Here is a 21,318-nt window from a genome sequence, read left to right on the forward strand (position 1 = left end):
GTAAGCCTTGGTTTTCTTACCTATGGAGTGGGCATGCATATGGTAATTATTGTATTGCCAGAGAGGGCATATATGTCCCCCAAATCATGAAGGATTGTTGAGTGGAAGACAATTAAAAGCCGACACCATGAACACCTCTAAAATCACACTCGGCATTTTGGGAGGCAGAGTCAAAAGGATCAGCCCAGTCACACAGAGGACAGCTCCCATGATACTTCAACCTGCCTCAAATCAGGACATAGATTCAGGGGTTACTACTATTCTCCACACCATCATAGAGCTAGAAATAGGGGTCCCCCAAAAACAAATAGTATGCTTGCCTCAGTACCCAGTGGAGAGTGAGTCACCCGTGGAGAAGGCCAAATCACTTCCAGGAAGTGCTTGGTATAAGATAGCCATTTTCAACAGCTTAATTTTGGGACTATGGCATGGCTGTAAAGTGCATGGCTAACCCGCACCAAGCTCTGGGTTCCACCCCCGCACCACCACCTCTGTAGTACATCTTGGTGATGTATGCCTTTAATACAAGCTATGGGAGGTAAAGTCAGGGGGGCCAGAAATTCAAGGTCCTTCTCCAGTACATAATTCAAGACCAGAGTGGACTACATCAGACTCTGTCTCAAATTGCTTTTGAGATCGGATCTTAGTATAGATAGCCCAACTTTTGATCTGTGTGCCTCCATCTCCTGAGAGCTGGGAATTCTGAACTAAGCCACCATAGTCATCTTTAACTTTTAGTTATTGTCTGTGTGGACTCATGTCCCACCAAGAAGGTGAAGGCCAAAGGGCAACTTTTGTTTTGTTTTGTTTTGTTTTGTTTTTCAAGACAGGGTTTCTCTGTGTAGCCCTGGCTGTCCTGAAACTCACTCTGTAGACCAGGCTGGCCCCGAACTTGGAAATCCACCTGCTTCTGCCTACCAAGTGCTGGGATTAAAGGCGTGCGCCACCACTGCCCGGGCAACCTCGATATATTTATTTTCGAGACAGGGTTTCTCTGTGAATCCCTGGCTGTCATGGAACTGCTCTATAGCTAAGGCTAGCCTCGAACTCTTGAGATCTGCTTGCCTCCACCTTCCAAATGCTGGGATCAAAGGTGCCACCGCCTCCCCGAATTTGCGTGTCATCCTAGGCGCAGCAGCCATGCAAATCTCTGTATCGTTCCAGTTTTAGTATCTGCGCTGCCGAAGCACCCAGCTTTCATTTTTAAAAATGCCCCTGGGAGAATCAGGACGCGAAAGGACCATCTATCTCTGCAGCAGCAGCCAGCTCTCGCCTCTGGCTATTCCCGGTCGTCCAGGCGGAGTGGGCGGGACCCCTTGGCGTGGGCGGGGCGTTCCCAGCCACGCCCCCGAGGGCGTGGTACGGCTTCTTAGGCTCCTATCGCGCGCGCGCCCGCCCGCACAGCGGCCCCCTCAGGTACGCGGACAAGATGGCGTCGGTAGCGGGGGACAGCGCTATGGAGGTGGTGCCGGCGCTGGCCGAGGAGGCCGCGGCCGAGGCGACAGGCCCCAGCTGCCTGGTGCAGCTGCCGGGCGAGGTGCTGGAGTACATCCTGTGCAGCGGCTCGCTCACGGCGCTGGACATCGGCCGCGTGTCCAGCACCTGCCGCCGCCTGCGCGAGGTGTGCCAGAGCAGCGGGCAGGTGTGGAAGGAGCAGTTCCGGGTGAGGTGAGCGAGCATCCCGTCCCCGGGACCCGCAGAGCCCCTCGGCGCCGGGGCCTCGCGTGGGGCCCCACCCCGCCACCCTCCCGGCCTCCGGGCCGCGCGCCGCCCTCTTCCCGCGGCCGCAGACAAAGGCCTGCCTGCAGCCCGGGGGGCCCCCTCCGGAGCTCCGATGGGGTCGCGGCAGCCGCCCGAGGCCGGGCCTCCGGAGCGCTCGGCCCCGGGGGGCTGCGGCCTTCACGCGCCTCACGGCTGCGGGAGGAGGCGCATCTTTTGTGGCCGCTGCAGGATGTTGACGTGCAAGCAAGGCAGCGGTGCGTGCATTCCTGGCTAGCTCGTTAGGATGCCGGCATCGGACCTGCCAGTCCAGCTCGTGACCTTGGGGGTGGAGGGGGTGATGTCGGTCCACCTCCCTTCTCCAGAGCCTGGGTCTCCTGGTCGGTGATGAGACCCCCCTCCTTTTTTTTTTTTTTTTTTTTTTTCCTTTTTTTTTTTTTTTTTTTTGCATTATGAGGAATCAAATAAGATGCGGCCCGGGTTTGCAGGGCCTGGTGCTGAGGGAGGCGCGCCATCCACACGAACCGTTAGCATCACTGTGATTGTGGCCAGCGCAGAGATGGGGGGCGGAGGGGAGGCGGCGGCTACTGGTGGTAGAAACGCTGCCTTTCGTGTCGCCACGCCAAGGTCACTGCATCTGAGTAGTGAGGGAATGCATGCATATGCTATGATTATTGCAACTAGAGCCTCTGCCAAGTCCCCCCCCCCCTTGCCCGCAGACTCCTCCGTGGTTTTTTGCAGTCTCTGCGGAGCTGAGAAAGGGTGTTTTCTCTCCCCCCCACCCCCCATAGGTGGCCCTCCCTGATGAAGCACTACAGCCCCACCGACTACGTCAATTGGTTAGAGGAATATAAAGTTCGGCAGAAAGCTGGGTTAGAAGCCCGGAAGATTGTAGCCTCCTTCTCCAAGCGGTTCTTTTCAGAGCACGTAAGCATCAGGCTTGGTCATGCTCTGTGTGTGTGTGTGTGTGTGTGTGTGTGTGTGTGTGTGTGTTCGTTCGTGCGCGCACGCGCTTGTTCGTGTGCGCCTGCCATAGCTTTTCAGCTCTTGTTCCTATTTCCCTTTTCACTGCTCACACAATCCTTTGCTTGCATGCTTGTAAGAGTCATTGTGTCCCCTCTCCTCCAGTCCAACAACACGGAACCATTTGTCCCTGCTAGCCCTACTTTTTTTTTAAAGCCAGAGGGAGTGGGGTGTTGAGGAGCGGAGAGGGACACAGGGCGGTGTCCACTAGGTCCAGAGAAGCCTTACTCTTTGAGACTGTTAGGCGCTTTGTGCACTGTCAACCTCTCGGTGCCTGCTTCCCAGGAAGGCTGCAGAAGTACATGCCGTGCAGGGAACTGCCTTATTAAGGAACCAAGGTTAAAAGCTGCCTATAGTTGCTCCTAGCAGTTGAGCATTTCTGTTATCACTGTGGCTCTTTGTTCCGAGAGAGGAGGTTCACTATACGGCCCAGGCTGGTCTTGAACTCCTGTCCAGGCTCCTGAGGGCTGTGATTCCCAGGAGGCAGCCTCAAGCCTGGCTCGAGTGGTGTGTCGCTTTTCTGTAAGGGCTGAGATGTGTGCTTCTTTTCCGGTTCGGAGTTAGTCGTTGTTTTTCTCCCTTGTCCAGAAATGTCCCATGGAAATCGGTGTCTGTTCCATTCACTACTTTTTGTAGGGCTAGGGAATTGTCCCCTCTCATATTTCCAGTCCCTGCAGATTGTGAGTCGACCAGTGTAGCTGACAATGCTTGTTTAGTTCTTCTATTTTGGTGAAGGTTATTTTCTGAAGGTTAGTTCTGATTTCCCACTCTGCTGTTAGAGGAGTTTATGAGCAGCGTTTTCAAGGCGTTTCAAGTTTTGAAAGGGCAGATCTGAACTTTGAACACATTTTTAACTCAGTCCCCAATGGGAACTACAAATAGACATCCCCCAATTTGTTTATAGAAATGCTTGTTAACGGCAGAATGAACCAAGGTTTGGTTCAGTCTGGAACAGTGTCCCAGCCAGTCAGTAATCACAAGTGTTCAGTCCTGGCTTAAATGTGCACACACACAGGTGTTTTGATGCGGGGCCTGTGGGATACAGTTAGTCACAAACCACTGGTTCACAGGCTCTCCTTGGGATCCACCTGGAGCTGTGTGTGCTTTTCTCTAATAATGATGGATCGGTGAACTCTACCCCCCCCCTTCCCTGTGTCACTGCTTACTTAATTAGAACGTGTGGTGGACTTTGAACGCAGCAGGGCACACTTAGAGGTGGATGCATAGATGGGTGATCAATTTGGCACAGCACACTGGTTTTCTTGTTTTCTCCACGTGCACACAAATCAACCTGAAACACTGGCTGCTTTCAAGAGGGAAACTGGGGAAAATCCCAGGACGTTAACCCAAGAGTCTTAATGGACCACCACTTCAGCACATATACCACCCACTTAACACACATCTATCTCCTCAGCGGGCTCGGAAACTCGGACTGTGTGAGTGTGAGGCTGTAGCCACGGGCGCCAGGTCTGAATGTGCCATGGCTGCCATGTTGGTTGCTTTCTGCCCTGGAGGCCCTAGGAGGCTGTGTATAAGAGCCGCTGTCAGCCCGGCGTGGTGGCGCACGCCTTTAATCCCAGCACTCGGGAGGCAGAGGCAGGCGGATTTCTGAGTTCGAGGCCAGCCTGGTCTACAAAGTGAGTTCCAGGACAGCCAGAGCTATACAGAGAAACCCTGTCTCGAAAAACCAAAAAAAACAAACAACAAAAAAAAAAGAGCCGCTGTCACTGCTCTATGTGTGGCCTCCCTCCCTTGGGACTCTCAGATATGTGTCTGCCAGGGTCAGCCATGCTAACTCATGATTGAGGCCTCCTGTGTGTGTCTTCTCCATAGGTCCCCTGTAACGGCTTCAGTGACATTGAGAACCTTGAGGGCCCAGAGATCTTTTTTGAGGATGAGCTGGTGTGTATCCTAAACATGGAAGGAAGGTAAGGCACAGCTTCCCTGGGCTCGCCACCGGGATAACTGCAGAGGGAATTGCTGTGGGGCGTGTGTGTGTGTGTGTGTGTGTGTGTGTGTGTGAGAGAGAGAGAGAGAGAGAGATATCTCGCAAGCTAGCTAGCCGCGGTGTTTCCAGATACTTTATATTATGCCACAGTTATGCTCTGAAAAGCTTTGTGTACGCCTGCTCTCGGGGTGGACAGTTGACAGGTGGCTCACCCCTGAAGTCCCAGTGCTCAGGAGGTCGGGGCAGGAGAAGCGGCAACTTTGAGAGAGAGCTGCATAGTGAGTTTCAGAACATCCTGGGATACAGAGCGAGACCTGGTCTCAATAAAGTCTTTTGAAAAAAAAAATGTCAGGGGAGCAGGGGAGACAGTCAGTGAAGACCCAAATCTGAGCTCCCGTGTCATACGATGGCCATTCTAGTGCTGGCCTTGATAGCCACCAGCTTAGGCACACAGAGAGTACCAAACTCCAGCAAGAGATTGTCTCTAAAGCTAGTGCGTACGACTCGTGAGGAATGAGACCTTTGATCGACCGCGGGCCTCCATATATGCTCACGTGTGGTTTTACTGAGCACGGGAAGACCTCTCTTCTTGTAGGTATCTAAATAGTAACTCCCTACATGCACTTAGCGATGGGGGCCCATTTAAGGGGCAGGGGAAGGTGAGCCTGTGTTCTCCGCAGACACACTTCTGATTAAGAAGAGCCCCTTGCGGGCTAGAGAGACAGACAGCTCAGTATGAACTGCTCCGCTTGGACATAGGACCTGACTTCAGTTCCCAGCACTCACATTGGGTGGCTCCCAGCGCCAATAACACCAGTGCCACAGAATCTGAACCCTCTTTTGACCTTCTCGGTGCAGCCATGGACATATCATCGCTTAACATAAAAATGACCCCTTATCTCTTACTGTTGTTTCAAATGGGTCTGTTTTGTATTTTCTGCCAAAAGCTTCATTTCCAGTACCCTGGTGACTTGCCTTGCAGCCTAACCTCCTGTGGGAGAGACCTTCTATTCTAAAAGTTGGAGATAAAGATGAATGTCCGGACCCAGGGACAGTGTTTCGGGGGTGAAGGGGGAAGTAAGAGGTGAAGTGCCACCATTCAGTGCCTGGGAGCTTCCCCGGACCTGCGAACCTGTCTGTGTGTAGGTTTATATGTATGTACGCTGGAGTGTGCACTGATAGGATCGTGTGGCCTTGTAATGGCCATTAGGCATGGCATGTGTGCAGTGTGGTTTGGTGGCTTTAGTTTGTTAGAGGTGAACTTTTTTTCTTATTTGCACTCTTACCCTGTCCTTCCCACTTCCTGCTTTTATGTTGACCTTTCCTGACTCCAGCCCCGTGGCTTTGCTTGTGTACTGTTGAATGTCAAAGCCAGGGCCAAGTGATCACTCTGGCCCTGAACTCTTGGCCTCACCTGCTTGCTTGCTTGTTTGTTTGTTTAATGTTCACTGGCATTTAACCTGCATGTGTGTGTCAGATCCCCCAGAGCTTGAGTTACAGTTACGGGCCGCTATGTGGATGGTAGGAATCGAACCCAGGTCCTCTGGAAGAGCAGCCAGTGCTCTTAACTGCTGAGTCATCTGTCTGGCCCCACCTGTGTGGTTTTTGATAGTGACCTGCTTTGGCTTGTTTTATCCTAACCACATGATAAGGTGGAGAGGGATTGTTGTTTGGCAAAATAGGGGCTGTGTGAGAAGCAGTCCCTTCTCTACTTTTCTCAGCGTTACCCCAAGAGGGTAACGAGGGTAACTGTCCCAGTCGGCTGTTAATGGAGGAGGTCCCTTAGGTAACAGCTACCCTCTGTCTTCCTGGGTCTCCCTGGCTGGCAGACAGCTGCTTGCAGTGGCTACAGTGGCTACTCTCTAGGCTTAAGTTCTTGGCCCTGTGGGTTGGGAATAAGTTTCCTTGGTCAGAGTGTTGCAGTGTGTTGAGAAATGTGTAAAAACTTATCACAAAGATGTTGGTTTTCCCCAGATTAATACCCAGTGGTGTTCCAGGAGACACAAAGAGGCAACCAAAGTAGGAGTGAGAAGGTCTTTATGTGTTCAGTTGTTTTTCCAACTGGATAATGCTGTCATTTAATAAGTACAGAAAAGTTAATCTACAAGAAGAGCCAGGGGAAAAAGTGTTTAAATAAGTGTCACGGGACGTGTGCACTGTGAGTTAGTGGGGCAGACTGTGAGGGAGCTTGTGATCTGACCAGAGCTATGTGGAGACAGCCCTGAGCAGAGGGATGGAGGAGAGGACCCCGGTAGGAGAGGGAGGCAAACTGTCGAGTAGAGAGTACTGCCTGGAACAGGGTACACAGCTGGAATCTGGCAGTCAGCCTTCCACTCAAAATGTACTTGTGGAGAGTGAGCAGCTGACACTGTAACTCTGGCTGCCAGGCCAGCTGGGAAGCCATGAGTGCTTTTCAGAGGCTGCCATGACAGGAAAATGGAGAGTGACTCTGCCTGGCCCATTGACCATCGTGGGAGACACCTTGGAATTCACTCTCCCGAGGAATGTTACAATCTGGGACTAGTTAGGTCATCAGGAAAACTGAAAGTGTATAGCCTGGAGAGTCTGTGTTGGTAGCTCAAAACAAGGTTGAAACAGCATTACCCTTGGTGGGACTCACGTGTAATGACAAGGAATGTTGTGCCTCTTAGAATGTTTGGAGTGGCCAGTCTGCACGGTCTACACGGTAACCCTGTTTGCATGCACAGTGGGGAGCGAGCAGTTTCCATAGATACTCAAGTGCCCCTCTCTGAGTTTGGGGTGACTGCACCTGTGTTGTTCTGTGGTCTGCAAAAAGCACAGCCTGCAGGAATAATTTACCACAGAGCTTGTGTTGTGCCTGAGAAAGTGGCTTGAGTGGCCAGTGCCCAGCGAGACACTTGTAAAAAAGTTACTGGATCTTAGAATCAGAAAGGGCCTTTGGGTATCCAGGCAAAATAGATGGAAGTTACTTCTATGCAAAAGAATGACTGTATCCTCAGACTTCAACACCAGCACTTTCTGCCAGAGGAAAAAGTTACTCCAAGATGTAAAGAAAATGCCAGCCAACGATTTTTATATCCAGCTGAATTGACTTCCAAGTCTAAAGGCCAAAGACAAACTTGTCAACTTGGAAGAAAGCAGACTTTGGGCTCTTTCTGACACTTCTGCTAGAAATGGAGTTTAAAACTCAAAACCACAGAGGTAGTCTGACTCAAGCCTACCAGTGAGCACTAAATGTATTTACCTTGATCTCCTGAATGCAAATGCAACCTACCCAGGAGACAGTGCTGTGTGTGTGGTTAGGGCAGCAGCCCTGACTAAGGCAGGAGTCACTAGCTGGAAGAACACTGAGCCAGTTCAACACATGAAGATGCTTGCTGAGGGAGGGCCTGAGTGCCATCCCTGGCATCCACACACTGGATCCTGCAAGTTGTCTTCTGACAATCCCATATGCCTCATGGTGTGCATTCACACACGACTCACACACTTGTCCACACAATAACAAACCTAAATGTATCTTTAATAAGAAAGGGAATTGAGCGGTGATGGTGGGAAGATCATACGCAGAATAGCCAGCGGCTTTCATACTCGGGCAAATGTCAGGACAACTGCTCCTTACCCTGAGGCCAGGCTGTGTGTAAGATGAAAGTGTGTAGTGAAGCCAGTGAGTGGCCATCCTGTTAGCTCATGTTGTGAGGGTAGAGTTGTTCAGGAGTACAGATACATGCAGGAGGCAAAAGGAGGTCAAAGCTTTTACCTCTGAATTTGAATTGACAGTGTCCGTGCGAACCCATGACCAGTGGAGTAGATATGGCCGTCCCGCTTGCTTCCCCAAATTAGGCCAGGGTCATGGAGACATGGCTGCTTCTCAGGCCTGTGTCAGAAATGTACAAGATGAGCCCAGAGTTTCTTGGCACTTTAGAGCCAAGTCAGCAAGACTGCCGTCAGCCCCTCACTTCAGTGTGGGGCCTGTGTGAGGCCTCCGTGGGCTAAAGGTGTGGCAGGGTGCAGCAGACAGTCTTTGAGACCATTACTCAGGCATTGAAGGAGAATGGGGATGCAGCACTGAGAAAATGAGCAAAAGGGATAGTCTGAGCACTCACACCGTCAGGAACTGAGGAATGGGAGGAGCCCGCAGCCAGCCTCACTGATTAACTTGGCAGGGCTGGTTCAGTTAGACCTGGGCAGTGAGCAGCAGTGGCCACTGGTCTCAGAGAAGGGCACAGCCAGGCCTTGCCACCGCCTCCATCCGACTTTTCTCTTTTTTCTTACTGCAGTCAGTCCCACTGTGTGGTCCAGGGTGGCCTCGCTTGCAGCCCCTCTCTGCCTCTGCCCCCTGAGAGGATCTTTTTTTCTTGTGGTGCTGAGGCTAGAAGGCTGGAGGAGCATGCATCTACAACAGCTCTGCACCCACAGATGGCTTTTGATGGAAGGCTCCACCACCTCCTTGGGTCGCAGATTTAGGTGCCACATACCTGGCATCCAAATCTCATGGAGCCTGTCCAGCCAATTTGTTGTGTATTTATTTTGTGTTATTGTTCGTCTTGTTCATCAGTGTATACTCAGGCTCTCATGCCCTGTGCATGAGGTGGTCAAAGGGTAGCTTATAGCAATTGGCTTTTTTTCAAAGGATGGATTGTGGTGATCAAAACTCAGGCTTGGTACCTTTCTTGCCAGCTTCTCCATCTACTTTCTAATAAGAAATTCAGAGCAAGCTAAAGCTTATGTGAATGTACTTCAAATGATGGGAAGTTGCCGTTTGGAGTGGGGAAACAGCGAGGGGCCCTTGAACAGTTTAGAGTGTGTGTTGGTGGTCACACTGGAGCAGTGGTTCTCAACTTGGGCGTGTAAAGACCCCTTTGGACTTCAAATGAAACTTTCATAGGGGTCACATACCAGGTAACCTTTACATCAGATATTTATTTGTATTACGATTCATAACAGTAGCAAAATAACAGTTATGAAGTAACAATGAGAATAATTTTATGATTGGGGGTAACCACAACATGAGGGTTGAGAGCCACTGCTCCAGAGAGATGCGGGAAATGGCCACAGAGGCATGAAGTGTGACTGGTATGATGTCCCAAAGTCTGAGCGGTGGATATGGTGTTTGTTTCTTTTGTTTGTTGAAGAGGACTTTCTCCAACAGAGGTTAAAGAAAAGGTGGAACAGACAGCTCTGTGGACTGTCACTGACCCTCTGTAGATGGAGAGTCTTCTACTGCTTCTTAGAGGCTACCCCACACGGTAATCCCGCCTCCCACTTGAGGACCTTGCATTTGGGAGACCTGACGTGCTCTGTGCATGAGTTTCTACACACATGAGTTTCTGCACGTCCTCAGCGCACTGGGTGTTACTGTGAGCACTGGAGATACCACCGTGAACAGCCCCAAATCTCTGCCTTCACAAGCTCCTAGGTAGCAATAAAACACCTAAGATGTTTATCATGACAGGAAGTGGGATGCCCAAGGGGAGAATGCAGTGTGAATTAGAGTGTGAGGGCTTATCGGGCAGCTTTAAGGTAGGATGGGGGGCCTGACTCCAGCTCTGAACAGATTGCAGGTGTCCTTCCGGGCAAGTAACATTCCACTGAGGAATAAAAATGCCAGGTGACACAGCCAAGTACAGGGCTGCAGCAGGAGCAGGTGGAACTGAGATGTAGGGGCAAGGGGGTGTGGCACAGGGACATTACCTTTTCACTAGAAGGTGGGCTTTGCGTGTGAGGAGGTGGGAACAGTGGAGAACTGAGGCAGAGCCATGCTTTTGTGGAGGAGCGCATCACTAGGACCTTGGACTGCTGTGTCAAAGGATGAGAAGGGAGAGTGTGGAAGCAGGAGCCAGCCAGGCAAGAGGAGGGGAGCGAGACACCTACAGAGGGTGGGCTAGCTTGCCAAGTTGGTGACAGATACTCATGAGAGGGTGTTGGGAGAGGGGGCGGGCCAGAGGGCTGACGGCTCACTGTGTCTCAAGAGAGGTGCTGAGAAGGAAGGCTTGTGATGGCCCAGTTATCCAGGCAGGTGCAGAGTAACAGTTGAGGGTGCAGGTTGGCATACTTCTGGAGGGTGGTCAGTGTGGATGGACCTGAAGCCATAGGGCTGGAAGGACTCCCGAGTGTGGGAAGCAGGCCTGGGACCTGGGAACGACACAGTGTGCTCACTTCCCAGGATTCCTTTCTCCAGAGATGCAGAGGGTATGGTGAACGGTCAGTTGGGGGCAGGTGTGGTCTGTTGTCTTTGTCCTGTAAAGTGCAGTATGGGATGTGAGGTGATGCTGGACAACTGAGGTTCTTAGTGGCTTGTCTGATTGTTTTCCAGGAAAGCTTTGACCTGGAAATACTACGCAAAGAAAATTCTCTACTACCTGCGGCAGCAGAAAATCCTCAATAACCTCAAGGCGTTCCTGCAGCAGCCCGACGACTACGAGTCCTATCTCGAAGGTAGGTCTGTCTGCCTGCCGGTGGGTGGGGGCTTTGCAGCTGAGCAGCCTTTAAGAGCCCACAGCAACTGTCCCTCCAGACAGGGGAAAAGAAAGCTGTGCTAGTGGGCTTCAGAAGAGGCGGGCAGCACTCAAAGTGACAGTGAGGGCTGGTCGCTCAGTAGGGAAAGTACTTGCCACACAGCTATGAGGAATTGATTTCAGTCCCCAGAACCAGTGTGGAAAGCCAGACTTGGTGCACACTTGTAACCTTAGCACTGGAGAGAGGGAGACAGGGGACTCTTACAGTTCCCTGGCCAGTGAGCTTGGCAAAAACAAGGTGAACCGCTTCCAAGAATGATGCTCAGGTTGACCTCTGACCTCAGCACACAAGCACACATGAGCCTGCAGATTGACCTTTGGCTAGTGAGATCGGTTCTTGCTGTTCAGAGTTGTAACTTCAGATATCAGCTTGCCCATATTTACCTGTGTCCCCTGAAGCAGTTGGGGATTAGTGAGGATAGGCAGCTCCCGGGGGGAGGTGTGGTTCAAGTGGGAGGGAAGGGGGGCCATTGAGGTGGCCCCTGCCCTGTGACAGGAGAGACTGGGTTCTTAGGGGAACAGTAAGAAAATAAGACTTGGCTTTTTAAACATTGTATTAATTCTTGGGTAGAAGGCCTCCTAGGCGATGATTGTGAAGTGTGTGCTTATGCACCCTCCCTGCTCCTGGGGGGTCACCATATGGGTGACTTTCCCCTCTGATGTTCTAGGTCACATCCTACCCGTTACGGTTCTCCAGTCTCTCAGCTGGACTCTGAGGGATCCTGGCTTTCCCTGGGTGTCACTGCCTGCTGCCCTCCAGTAAGCCAGCCTGCCTGACCTGCTTGGTTGGTTCCCAGGCCCTCTGTGGTCTGAACCTTCCCTAACTTTGAACCTTTCCACACTGTGCTCCAGAGTCCTGCTCCTGTATCCAGGCCTTTGCCTGGCTGCTGTCTAGAGATGGATGCTTGTCTTGACTTCCTCCTGATGACAGCCCTCTTCCCTCAGCCCCTCAGCCCTTAGCTCAGGGTTCACTTCTCTGAGTTTCCGCTGACTCCAAGCAGAGCTCACCGGCCTCAACAGCCACAGTGGGTGTCACACCCCATCTGTGTTAAAAGTATTCATTGCATTTCTTTGCATTTTGTTTTATTTTGTCTATTTTAGACAGAGCACAGCCTAGCCATCAGCTTGTCTTCTTGTGAGTGCTAGGTGTGCCCAGCCCTTGTAAGCAGGGTTGTTATGTTGCAGGCCCTGGAGTAAAGATCCCCACAGCTCAGTGTTAACTGTGTGAGGCTCGGTTGTTCTCTCAAAGGAGCTGAAAACTCTTGTAGTAAAATGAAAAAAAAAAAAAAAGTCATAGCCCTCCTCCTGTCTGCTGTTGCACTTGCTGGAGCTGGGAATTAGGCTGTCTTTTGAGGTGTTTGATGTTTCTTTTGTTTGAGGCAGAGTCTCACTATGTGGCTTGGCTGCTAAGACAGAGATGCCTCTGCTTCTGCCTCTGTCCCCTGAGTGCTAGGATTAAAGGTGTGTCCCGTTACACCAGCCTTCAGCTTATTTAAGTGTTCAGCATAGTGAGGCAGTCTTTGTGATCTGTAGATTATATATAAAAGATAAATGATTGTCAATACATTTTCAAATACAAAATGACAGTTTTCACCGTCCACCCAAGTAACTAGTTAGGCAGTAGCCACTGAGTGGCTGGCAGTGGCTGGTGGGGGTGCTGGCTCCAGAGCCTCACCCTGACTAGACTCCTGTAGCCAGCCACTGAAGAAGCCAGGGCAGGTGGCTCACAGTGGCTGAGCCCCAAGTGAGTTCTCCCACACTCAGGCAGCACAGGACCTGCAGCCTCTTCCAGGAGTCCAGTTGCCCTCAACTGCCTTCAGCTTCTTGGAGGGTTGGTAGGAACAGCAAGATCCTGGGCGAGTCTACACTCTCTTGAATTCAAAGGGAACTGGAAGGCTTTCAAATAGAAATATGCTGCAACCAAGTTCTGGTTTAGGCATGGTGTGAGGTTGGCTGAGGCCAGCGATGAACCTCTGGCCCTGCTCTGTGGACCAGCAAGGGCTCCTTCTCTGTCCTGAGGAGGTCTTTACACTGTGACTCTTCAGCCATGGGAGGTGTGATTGGTTGGAATGGTCTGTCCGCCACTCCTGCTTTCAGATTAGTTGGGAGGAAGTGCCTCAAAGTGAGCCTTTCCTGCGGTTGGGTTCTGAACTCAGGAGTGTGGAGGAGAGCGGTGGCCCGAGGGCACTCTTGTGGCATTTGGCTGTCCTTCTAAGAGGATGTGGGAACGTGTATTTCTGCTCTCTGAATCATGACCTCCAAAAGAAGTGGTTGGTTTTGTCTTCTTAAATGATGTATGAGTGCTTTGTGGTGACGGGGTTTGCTCCTCCCCCTCACCGTGTTGGCATGATGCCTGACATCCCCAGGAGCTGGGGTGGTGTGCCGTGTGAGAAGTCACGGCATGGGTGCTGGATCAGAAACGCCCTGCCAGCCGTCGGGTGGAGAGGGACGCTGACTGCACTCCTCACACAGGTGCTGTTTACATCGACCAGTACTGCAACCCGCTCTCCGACATCAGCTTCAGAGACATCCAGGCCCAGATCCACAGCATTGTGGAGCTTGTGTGCAAAACCCTCCGTGGCATCAACAGCCGCCACCCCAGCCTGACCTTCAGGGCAGGTGCGGAACTGTCTGAGATGGGCTGGCTGGGGGGGGGGCGGGGGGGGGCTACCTGACGATGGGAAGCACTAACGCCACTCTGGCTCTATCCGAAGCTGGGCGGCACTTGCCTGCCAGGCTCTTATCAGTCACTGTGTGTTTGGGGTGTGCTTGCTCATGCTTGTGACCCAGAGGAGATCTCTGTGCTGTAGGTGAGTCCTCTATGATAATGGAGATAGAACTTCAGAGCCAAGTGCTAGACGCCATCAACTATGTCCTATACGACCAGCTGAAGTTCAAAGGGAACCGCATGGACTACTATAATGCCTTGAACCTCTACATGCACCAGGTAGGTGTGGCTGCAGTGAGGAGACATGAGGTTCCCCTCCCCTATCCCATGGCTGTGGGATCTGCAGCATTGTCTGCGTGCTAACCATGCAGGCACTCTGCATTGCCTAACCCTGCAAGTGTGCACACACATAGGATCAGATAGTGCCAGGGACTGTGTGTGGCTTAACGCTGAGGAAGGGCAGGGCGTGGAGGTCCTGTGCCCTCGCCTGCCCTACCTGCAGGTTTTGGTGCCCTGGGATGCTGTGCCCCTGGCTCCCCGGCAGATAGACAAAGGTGACTGTGTGTGCAGCCATACAACCTATAGGCTCATCTCTGGTGGGCTGTCTGTCCATCTCTTGCCGGCAAAGGCTGTTGTTCCATGTTTCAGTGAAGTCTGTTTTTCCTCTACCACAGGGGCAGTATTGTGGGTTAGATCCGCTACAGGATGGCTTTTGTTAGCAAGCCCTGTACCAAGAAGTGGGCGTCTCTGTAGCTCAGTTTGCTCAGTCTATGATTATGAATGCTGAACCACACAAACTTGCCTCCGTTGCCTGGCTTCCTGTGGCCCAGCTACATCAGCCACATACCTCTGATGTCCATTTTCTTGTCTGTCCCGTTCTCTGTAACTTACAGTTTCTGTTGTCCTATTATATGCTTTTTACGTGCTTGCCTTCTGGTAGGAGGAGGCTGGCAGACTGCCTATAAAAAGCCTGGCAGTCAGTCCAGGTTCTCAGGCTGTGGTCGGAGTGCTCAGTATTGACTCACTGGGTGAAAGGGCACAGGCAACTAGAGTCTTGAAGGTGGCTGTCCATTCCATGCCAGCTTCATTGCCTATTTTGAGACAGGCTGTCACTCAGTAGCCCAAGCTGGTCTTGGACTCTCTCCTCCTGCCTCAGACTCCCAAGTGCTGGGATTATAAGCATGGACCACAGAAGTCCTGGCTTCTGTGATTTTCTTTTTTGTTGTTGTTTGTTTTTTGTTTTTTCGAGACAGGGTTTCTCTGTATAGCCCTGGCTGTCCTGGAACTCACTTTGTAGACCAGGCTGGCCTCAAACTCAGAAATCTGCCTGCCTCTGCCTCCCGAGTGCTGGGATTAAAGGTGTGCGCCACCACGCCTGGCTTTCTGTGATTTTCATGTCACAGGATAGTATTGTTTTTAAATATTTTAAAAACTTGAAAATTCATGTGTGTGTGACTGCTAAGTGGTGGAATGCTTCCCCAGTGTACATGAGGCTCCAGCTTCCATGTCTAGCCCTGCAAAGACAAACAAAAGTCAAAACCAAGATATTGGAGGTGTCAGGGGGTGTTGGGGGGCACACACCTACAAGCCCAGCACTTGGGAGGCTTAGGGAGCAGAGTAGAGAGTTTGAGGCCAGCCTGGGTTTGTAAGGAGACTCTGTCTCAGGGGTAGGGGGAAGACAGTCTGCTGCTGGCTCTGAGAAAACAGCCACTGGCTGATTTGGTCCCTGATCTAAACGCAGCTCTGGAAGCCAGCATGGGCTGCCAGCCCCTGGGCCTCCTGAACCTGACACTTTTCGTCCCTCAGGTGTTGACCCGCAGAACAGGAATCCCCATCAGCATGTCTCTGCTCTACCTGACCATCGCCCGGCAGCTGGGGGTTCCCCTGGAGCCTGTCAACTTCCCAAGCCACTTCCTGCTGCGGTGGTGCCAAGGTGCAGAAGGGTAAGCTGACTCTGCTATGTTGAATGGGAGCTGAGGAACCAGGGCCTAGCATTAAATTGGGTGTGCTGGAGCAGGTGTCTGCTTCCGAGAGTGCAGTTGGATTCTGGCAGTGATGGTGTGCTGTAGTTACACTGGGCCCTGTGGGACAGGTGACAAGCACTACTCTGGATCTTTCTGTATGTCTCACGAAAGCATATGAGTCACAACTATCTCAGAAGCCAAGGTCTTGTGTCTCTCAAGGTCCCATAGCTTGAAGCTCAATCCTATCAGAGGGTTCTTTTCCACTCAGCCATAAAGCGTCTTCCTCCTCCCACACTTGTGCCCTGGCTTGTGAGAGAGGAGGAGCAGGGTGGTAGTGCTTGTTCTGGGATCAGCCTGTTTCAGGCCGGGTCCTCTTGTTCTCCAGCTTCCCCTTTGAGGTGTCTTCCCTAGGGAGGAAACTCATCCCCTGCATCCTGTCCTGGAGGGTGGGATGTGCAGTCCCTGAGCTTCAGTGCCAGACAGGACTCAAATCTTTGGTGTGAAGAGTTCAAGGCCAACCTCCAGTATGCATGTGTGTGACACAACACACACTGTTCCCCGCTTAGACTCTGTAGTCTCTGTTCTGCTGTGTGGAAAAGAAGTGAGCGGGGCTACATGTGCCCTTCCAGTGAGGAAGAAAGCTGTTCCACAGGGGTGAAGCCCCATCCCTCTGCTACTTCTCTGACTTGTTATAGACTGTCATTATTTTCCTCACAGTGCGCAGGTAGGTTAATTTTTGGAATAAAGATATCCCCCCCCCCCGCTTTTTTTTAATAAGAAAAATGATTTTCAGCCCGACCCCGTTGTGTGTCTGTAAGATATCCATGTGACATCCACTCAGGGTCCTGTGTGATCTGAGCATTTCTGGCTCATTTCATTTCTAGTGTAAGGTCTATGCTACCCTGGCTGTCCTGGAACTTGGAATCCTCCTGCTTCAGCCCCATGTCCTGAGTACTAGCATTAAAATAGGACTGAGCCACCACCCAGGCTCAAACAGCGTAATAGCCTGAAGACAGGAGGAACACTTTACTCCAGCATCTAGGCAGGTGGCAAAAACAAACCCAGAGACTTAGACAAGACTGGAACACCAGGGACCATGCTGGCATGCACCCACACAGGCCTTAGCAGCAGCTGGACTCCACCCTCCCTGTCCATGCTGTGCCCTGCGCCCTTTTCCCTGGCCACACAAGACACCCCATCCAGATCAGCAACCTGCTTTCACTGTTCTTAGCTTTTGCTCCTCCATACAGAGTGAGAGCCAGTTTATCAGTTCCTTAGAGTCCTTTGTGGAAGGCATTGGGAGGCTGAGGCAAGAGTTTGTGGCCAGCCTGGGCTACAGTCTAACCCCTGTATTAAACAAAACAAAAATTCTACTTGGATATCAACTGGAGCTAGAAACCTCTCTGGCTGGTTCTGGCACTAGTGTAAGGATCCTGTCTCTGACCGTGGCCCTGGGAGTCCAGCAGGAAATTGTTCTCCTATACACACGGCCTGTTAAGGTTATCCTGAGCTACCAAGCCTTTTGTCTCTACCCGTGGCTGGTACTTGTATATAGGCCTAGCCATCAGCACCAGGCAGGATGGGTCTTCAGTGTGGATGGTTTGTAGCTCACAGAATCTGGACAGTGCTGTCTTGTCTTTTCTAGCTTAGTATGTTGGCTTCAAAGCAGAAACAGACAGCAGATAATCTTGCCTAGAATAGTTTTTCTTTTTTAACTGTGTGTGTGTGTGTTTACAGAAGTCAGAGGACACCTTGTGGGGGAGTGAGTCAGTTTTTTCCTTCTATTTGGGTTCCAGGGATCCAATTCGGGGCCTTGAGCTTGGCAGCCAGCACCTTTATCTCTGAGACAGCATGGTAGCCCAGGGATCATGTCTGCGTGGACTGCTTTTCCATGTCACCATTAAGCTTGCTGTGTGGGTGACACCCTTTATTGGTGTCATCAAAGCTAACTTCTAATTTTGTGAAGTGTGCTTTTTGTGTGGGGTGTTGGATTTTTGGGAATTGGACAGGCCTCACTCTATAGCCCTGGCTGGCCTGGCACTTGCAGTGTAGCTCAAACAGGCTCCCAGTCACAGCTGCCTGCCCGCCTCTGCACTGTGACCAAAGTCAGTGCCTCGAAGCCAGCTAGGTCTGCTGAGTTGTATTTACATGAAGGCAGTAGGTTTCTTTTTCAAAAAATGTATTATTATCTGTCCGCGCTTTTTCACTTGCTTTCTGTGTAGGAGCAGCTGTTTGGGTTTTGTTTGTGGGACTTGATTTTGTTGTTGTTTTGTTTTTGGGGGGTTTTGTTTTGTTTTTTGTTTTGATTTTTCAAGACAGGGTTTCTCTGTGTAGCCCTGGCTGTCCTGGAACTCACTTTGTAGACCAGGCTGGCCTCGAACTGAGAAATCCACCTGCCTCTGCCTCCTGAGTGCTGGGATTAAAAGCATGCGCCACCACACCCGGCTAAGGACTTGAGTTTTTTTATGTGTGCTGCAGACCGAACTCTGCCTTACCACTAAGGTTCACCCATCCCCAGAATTGGTCTTACAAGTTCATCTCTATGTTCTTGGGACACAGCTAGTCCAGGCCTGTTTTATTTATTTTTTTTTAAAGATTTATTTATTTATTATATATAAGTACACTGTAGCTGTCTTTAAACACTCCAGAAGAGGGCGTCAGATCTCATTGCAGATGGTTGTGAGCCACCATGTGGTTGCTGGGATTTGAACTCTGGACCTTTGGAAGAGCAGTCGGGTGCGCTTACCCACTGAGCCATCTCACCAGCCCCCAGGCCTGTTTTAAAAACACCCCGGTACTTGGCCACATGCGCATTCTGTCTGTGTGTTTTGTATTTGATGATTTCTTGTAGGAAGTTCTGGCCTCACAGCAAGCGCTGTCAAGTCCCATGCTCTTTTAGAACATTTATGTAAGTCTTAGGGCTTTGCCAAAAGTGCGCTATGAACGCAACTCAGGAAAGAAATCCGGCTGAGATAGCAGCCAAAGACAAAATGTTGTGTGATTGCAGTGGGCACGGGATCAAGATTGCTCAAAAGAAGCTGTCCCCACACAGAGCCACCCACCCCTTCATGAGCCCTCGAGACCACTTGGCCATGCTGTGAGAATAAGCAGATCCAGGATCACTGCTCTCTAGGATGGTGGCCTGGTATTATGTGTGCACAGAGGAGCTGGTGCTCCATATGTTTTCATAGGTCCTCGGAGGTCCAAGACCCCCAGACAGGTGGCTGCTTGACACTCTGTTGTTAGCAGCCACCTTGGTCACTCCCCGTGTGGTGTGCTGTGAACTCCTGGCTCAGGGCTGTAGGGCTCGGAGCAGCTGTCACGTGGTGTGCTTCACTGCTGCCCCTGTTAGTTGATTAGGATGTGTGTGTGTGTCACAGTGTGTGTGTAAGGTCAAGGACAGCTTGCTGGGATCTCCTTGCATATGGGTCCCCGGGATCAAGCTCCTATTATCAGGCTTGACAGTGAGCATCAAGCTGAGCCATCTCTTGCCTTTCTGCTTCTTAGTACCAGGGCACTGTGGTCACCGCAGCCAAGGCTGTGTTGACAGGATGGAATCTCACTGAGGCCATGATGGTATTGGTGAGAACAGTCCAGCGGTGCTCTGGCCTCCGCCTGGAGTGCCTCCTCTAGGGGTTTTAATCCTGACTTAAGGCTCTTCTTGGGCAGGGCAACCCTGGACATCTTTGACTACATCTACATAGATGCTTTTGGGAAGGGCAAGCAGCTGACAGTGAAAGAGTGTGAGTACCTGATCGGCCAGCACGTGACAGCAGCACTCTACGGCGTGGTTAATGTGAAGAAGGTGCTACAGCGGATGGTGGGCAACTTGCTGAGCCTGGGCAAGAGGTGAGGACCCTGGCTCCCATTGCTGCCTCCCACACAGCGTGGGCCTTCTAGGGGTCTGCGCTCCTCAGGAAGCTTGGTGAATGAGCCAGCCTGTGGTGACTGCTTCTGTGATACCGGCTGTGTATTCGTGCGTGCCGAGCAGTAGACTCAACTCTGCTCAAACCCTACAGTCTTAGAGTGACAGAGATGTCACTCCTGTCCAGGTGCTCTGACCTCTGACTGTACCCCGTCCTGTAAGAGAACAGAGGCTGAGGTTAACTGCTCCATAGTTGGAGGAAGTAGGTCCTGGAAATCACTGTAGGAAATGTGTAACAGTCAGCTTCCTGAGGCCTAACAACAGGATTCGTTTTGAACAGACCATTTAGAACAGTTGTCACTTGGCAGAATTGAGCAGACTGCGGGGGTAGGGGTGAGGGACAGACATGATGATGACCTTCTGTCTGTCTGTGTGCGCGTGCGCGTACGCAAGCAGCTTGTCCACTCCCAACACCAGAACACAGACACCGGTCACAGGTGCTGAGCCCCAGTTGACACATTTACCCAGGTTTGCTCTTGCTGGTGCAGTCTCTGTGAGCTTGGACCCGCAGCCATCAGTCTCATCCTGGGAGTGTTGCAGGGTTGCACAGGAGGGTCTGGGAATCGGAAACCTTGGGGTCTGCATCAGTTGCTTGTAGACTTCCACTGGGAAAGCCACAGCCTAAGGCGAGGTTCTGTGTTGTCCCCAGGGAAGGCATTGACCAGTCCTACCAGCTCCTCAGAGACTCCTTGGACCTGTACCTGGCGATGTACCCGGACCAGGTGCAGCTCCTGCTCCTCCAAGCCAGACTCTACTTCCACTTGGGCATCTGGCCAGAGAAGGTAATTATCTTACTTTGATGCTGGGCCTTTGCCTTAGAGAGGAAAGCCGTAGCTCAGACCAAGGCTGTTACAAGGTCGTCCTCCTGTTAGCAAGGGAGTAAGTTCAGATTTGCTCAGTCTCCCAGCCCTGACCCACTAATTAAATGGCTTTCTGTCTTCTAAGAAGCACTGGCTCTGTCTGCCACCAGGAATGCCTGTTGGTTCTGAGCCTCATCTCTGGGCTCAAGACACAAGGCCTTTGCTGCTGCTCACCCATGCCACCCCACTGTGCCTTCTGAGCATTACCTGACTGGGCAAGGAGAGGCAAGACAGGTGCTCAGTGCTGCCTGCCTTTGCTGCAGCTGTTGGACATGGTTGGGAAGATCCGGCTAAGGCCAGCTGAGGCTTCTTTCTGTCCCAGTTGAGGATTCTGGATTTGCTAATGCCATAATGCCCATGACTGGCAATAAGTGCTAAGGGGACGCCACCTGTGGAATGCAGAACTGGCTTTTGGGCACACTGAGTGCAGTTTCGTGTGAGTGTACAGGAGTTGTGACCCACTCTCCTCCTGCCCTTGGTCTTGAAAGAGCCCATTGGTCATTTTGTTTGCTTAGAACAGCCTGCAGAGGGCATTTGATTCCGAGCCTTGGCTGGGACATTTCCCAGAGTTTTGAAATGTGCAGTCTTTCTATCGAAAGTAAATGCTCTCTGGGCAGTGGTGGCGCACACCTTTAATCCCAGCACTTGGGAGGCAGAGGCAGGCGGATTTCTAAGTTCGAGGCCAGCCTGATCTACAGAATGAGTTCCAGGACA

General features: G+C 51.5%; 1 protein-coding gene and 1 non-coding gene across 3 annotated transcripts in view; one reads left to right on the forward strand and one right to left on the reverse strand.

The window, feature by feature from the left end:
- Nucleotides 1-1,088: 1,088 nt before the first annotated feature.
- LOC115031161 lies at nt 1,089-1,190 on the reverse strand. The gene has a single exon (XR_003836784.1). It is a non-coding gene; the product is annotated as a U6 spliceosomal RNA (small nuclear RNA).
- A 177-nt stretch (nt 1,191-1,367) lies between these two features.
- Fbxo21 (F-box protein 21) overlaps nt 1,368-21,318 on the forward strand; it is a 32,965-nt gene continuing 13,014 nt past the window's right edge. Inside the window, exons 1-9 of one of the 2 annotated variants that reach the window (XM_021162088.1) lie at nt 1,368-1,668; nt 2,511-2,646; nt 4,576-4,670; nt 10,986-11,107; nt 13,660-13,806; nt 13,998-14,134; nt 15,662-15,798; nt 19,489-19,668; nt 20,394-20,526. In XM_021162088.1, coding sequence (XP_021017747.1) covers nt 1,430-1,668; nt 2,511-2,646; nt 4,576-4,670; nt 10,986-11,107; nt 13,660-13,806; nt 13,998-14,134; nt 15,662-15,798; nt 19,489-19,668; nt 20,394-20,526 — 1,326 coding nt within the window. In that variant the 5' untranslated portion in view covers nt 1,368-1,429. The remainder of the gene's footprint in view (nt 1,669-2,510; nt 2,647-4,575; nt 4,671-10,985; nt 11,108-13,659; nt 13,807-13,997; nt 14,135-15,661; nt 15,799-19,488; nt 19,669-20,393; nt 20,527-21,318) is intronic. The other variant, XM_021162089.1, reaches the window with a different exon arrangement.

The sequence above is a fragment of the Mus caroli genome, chromosome 5 (genome assembly GCF_900094665.2).
Source record: "Mus caroli chromosome 5, CAROLI_EIJ_v1.1, whole genome shotgun sequence".
Lineage (NCBI taxonomy): Eukaryota > Metazoa > Chordata > Mammalia > Rodentia > Muridae > Mus > Mus caroli.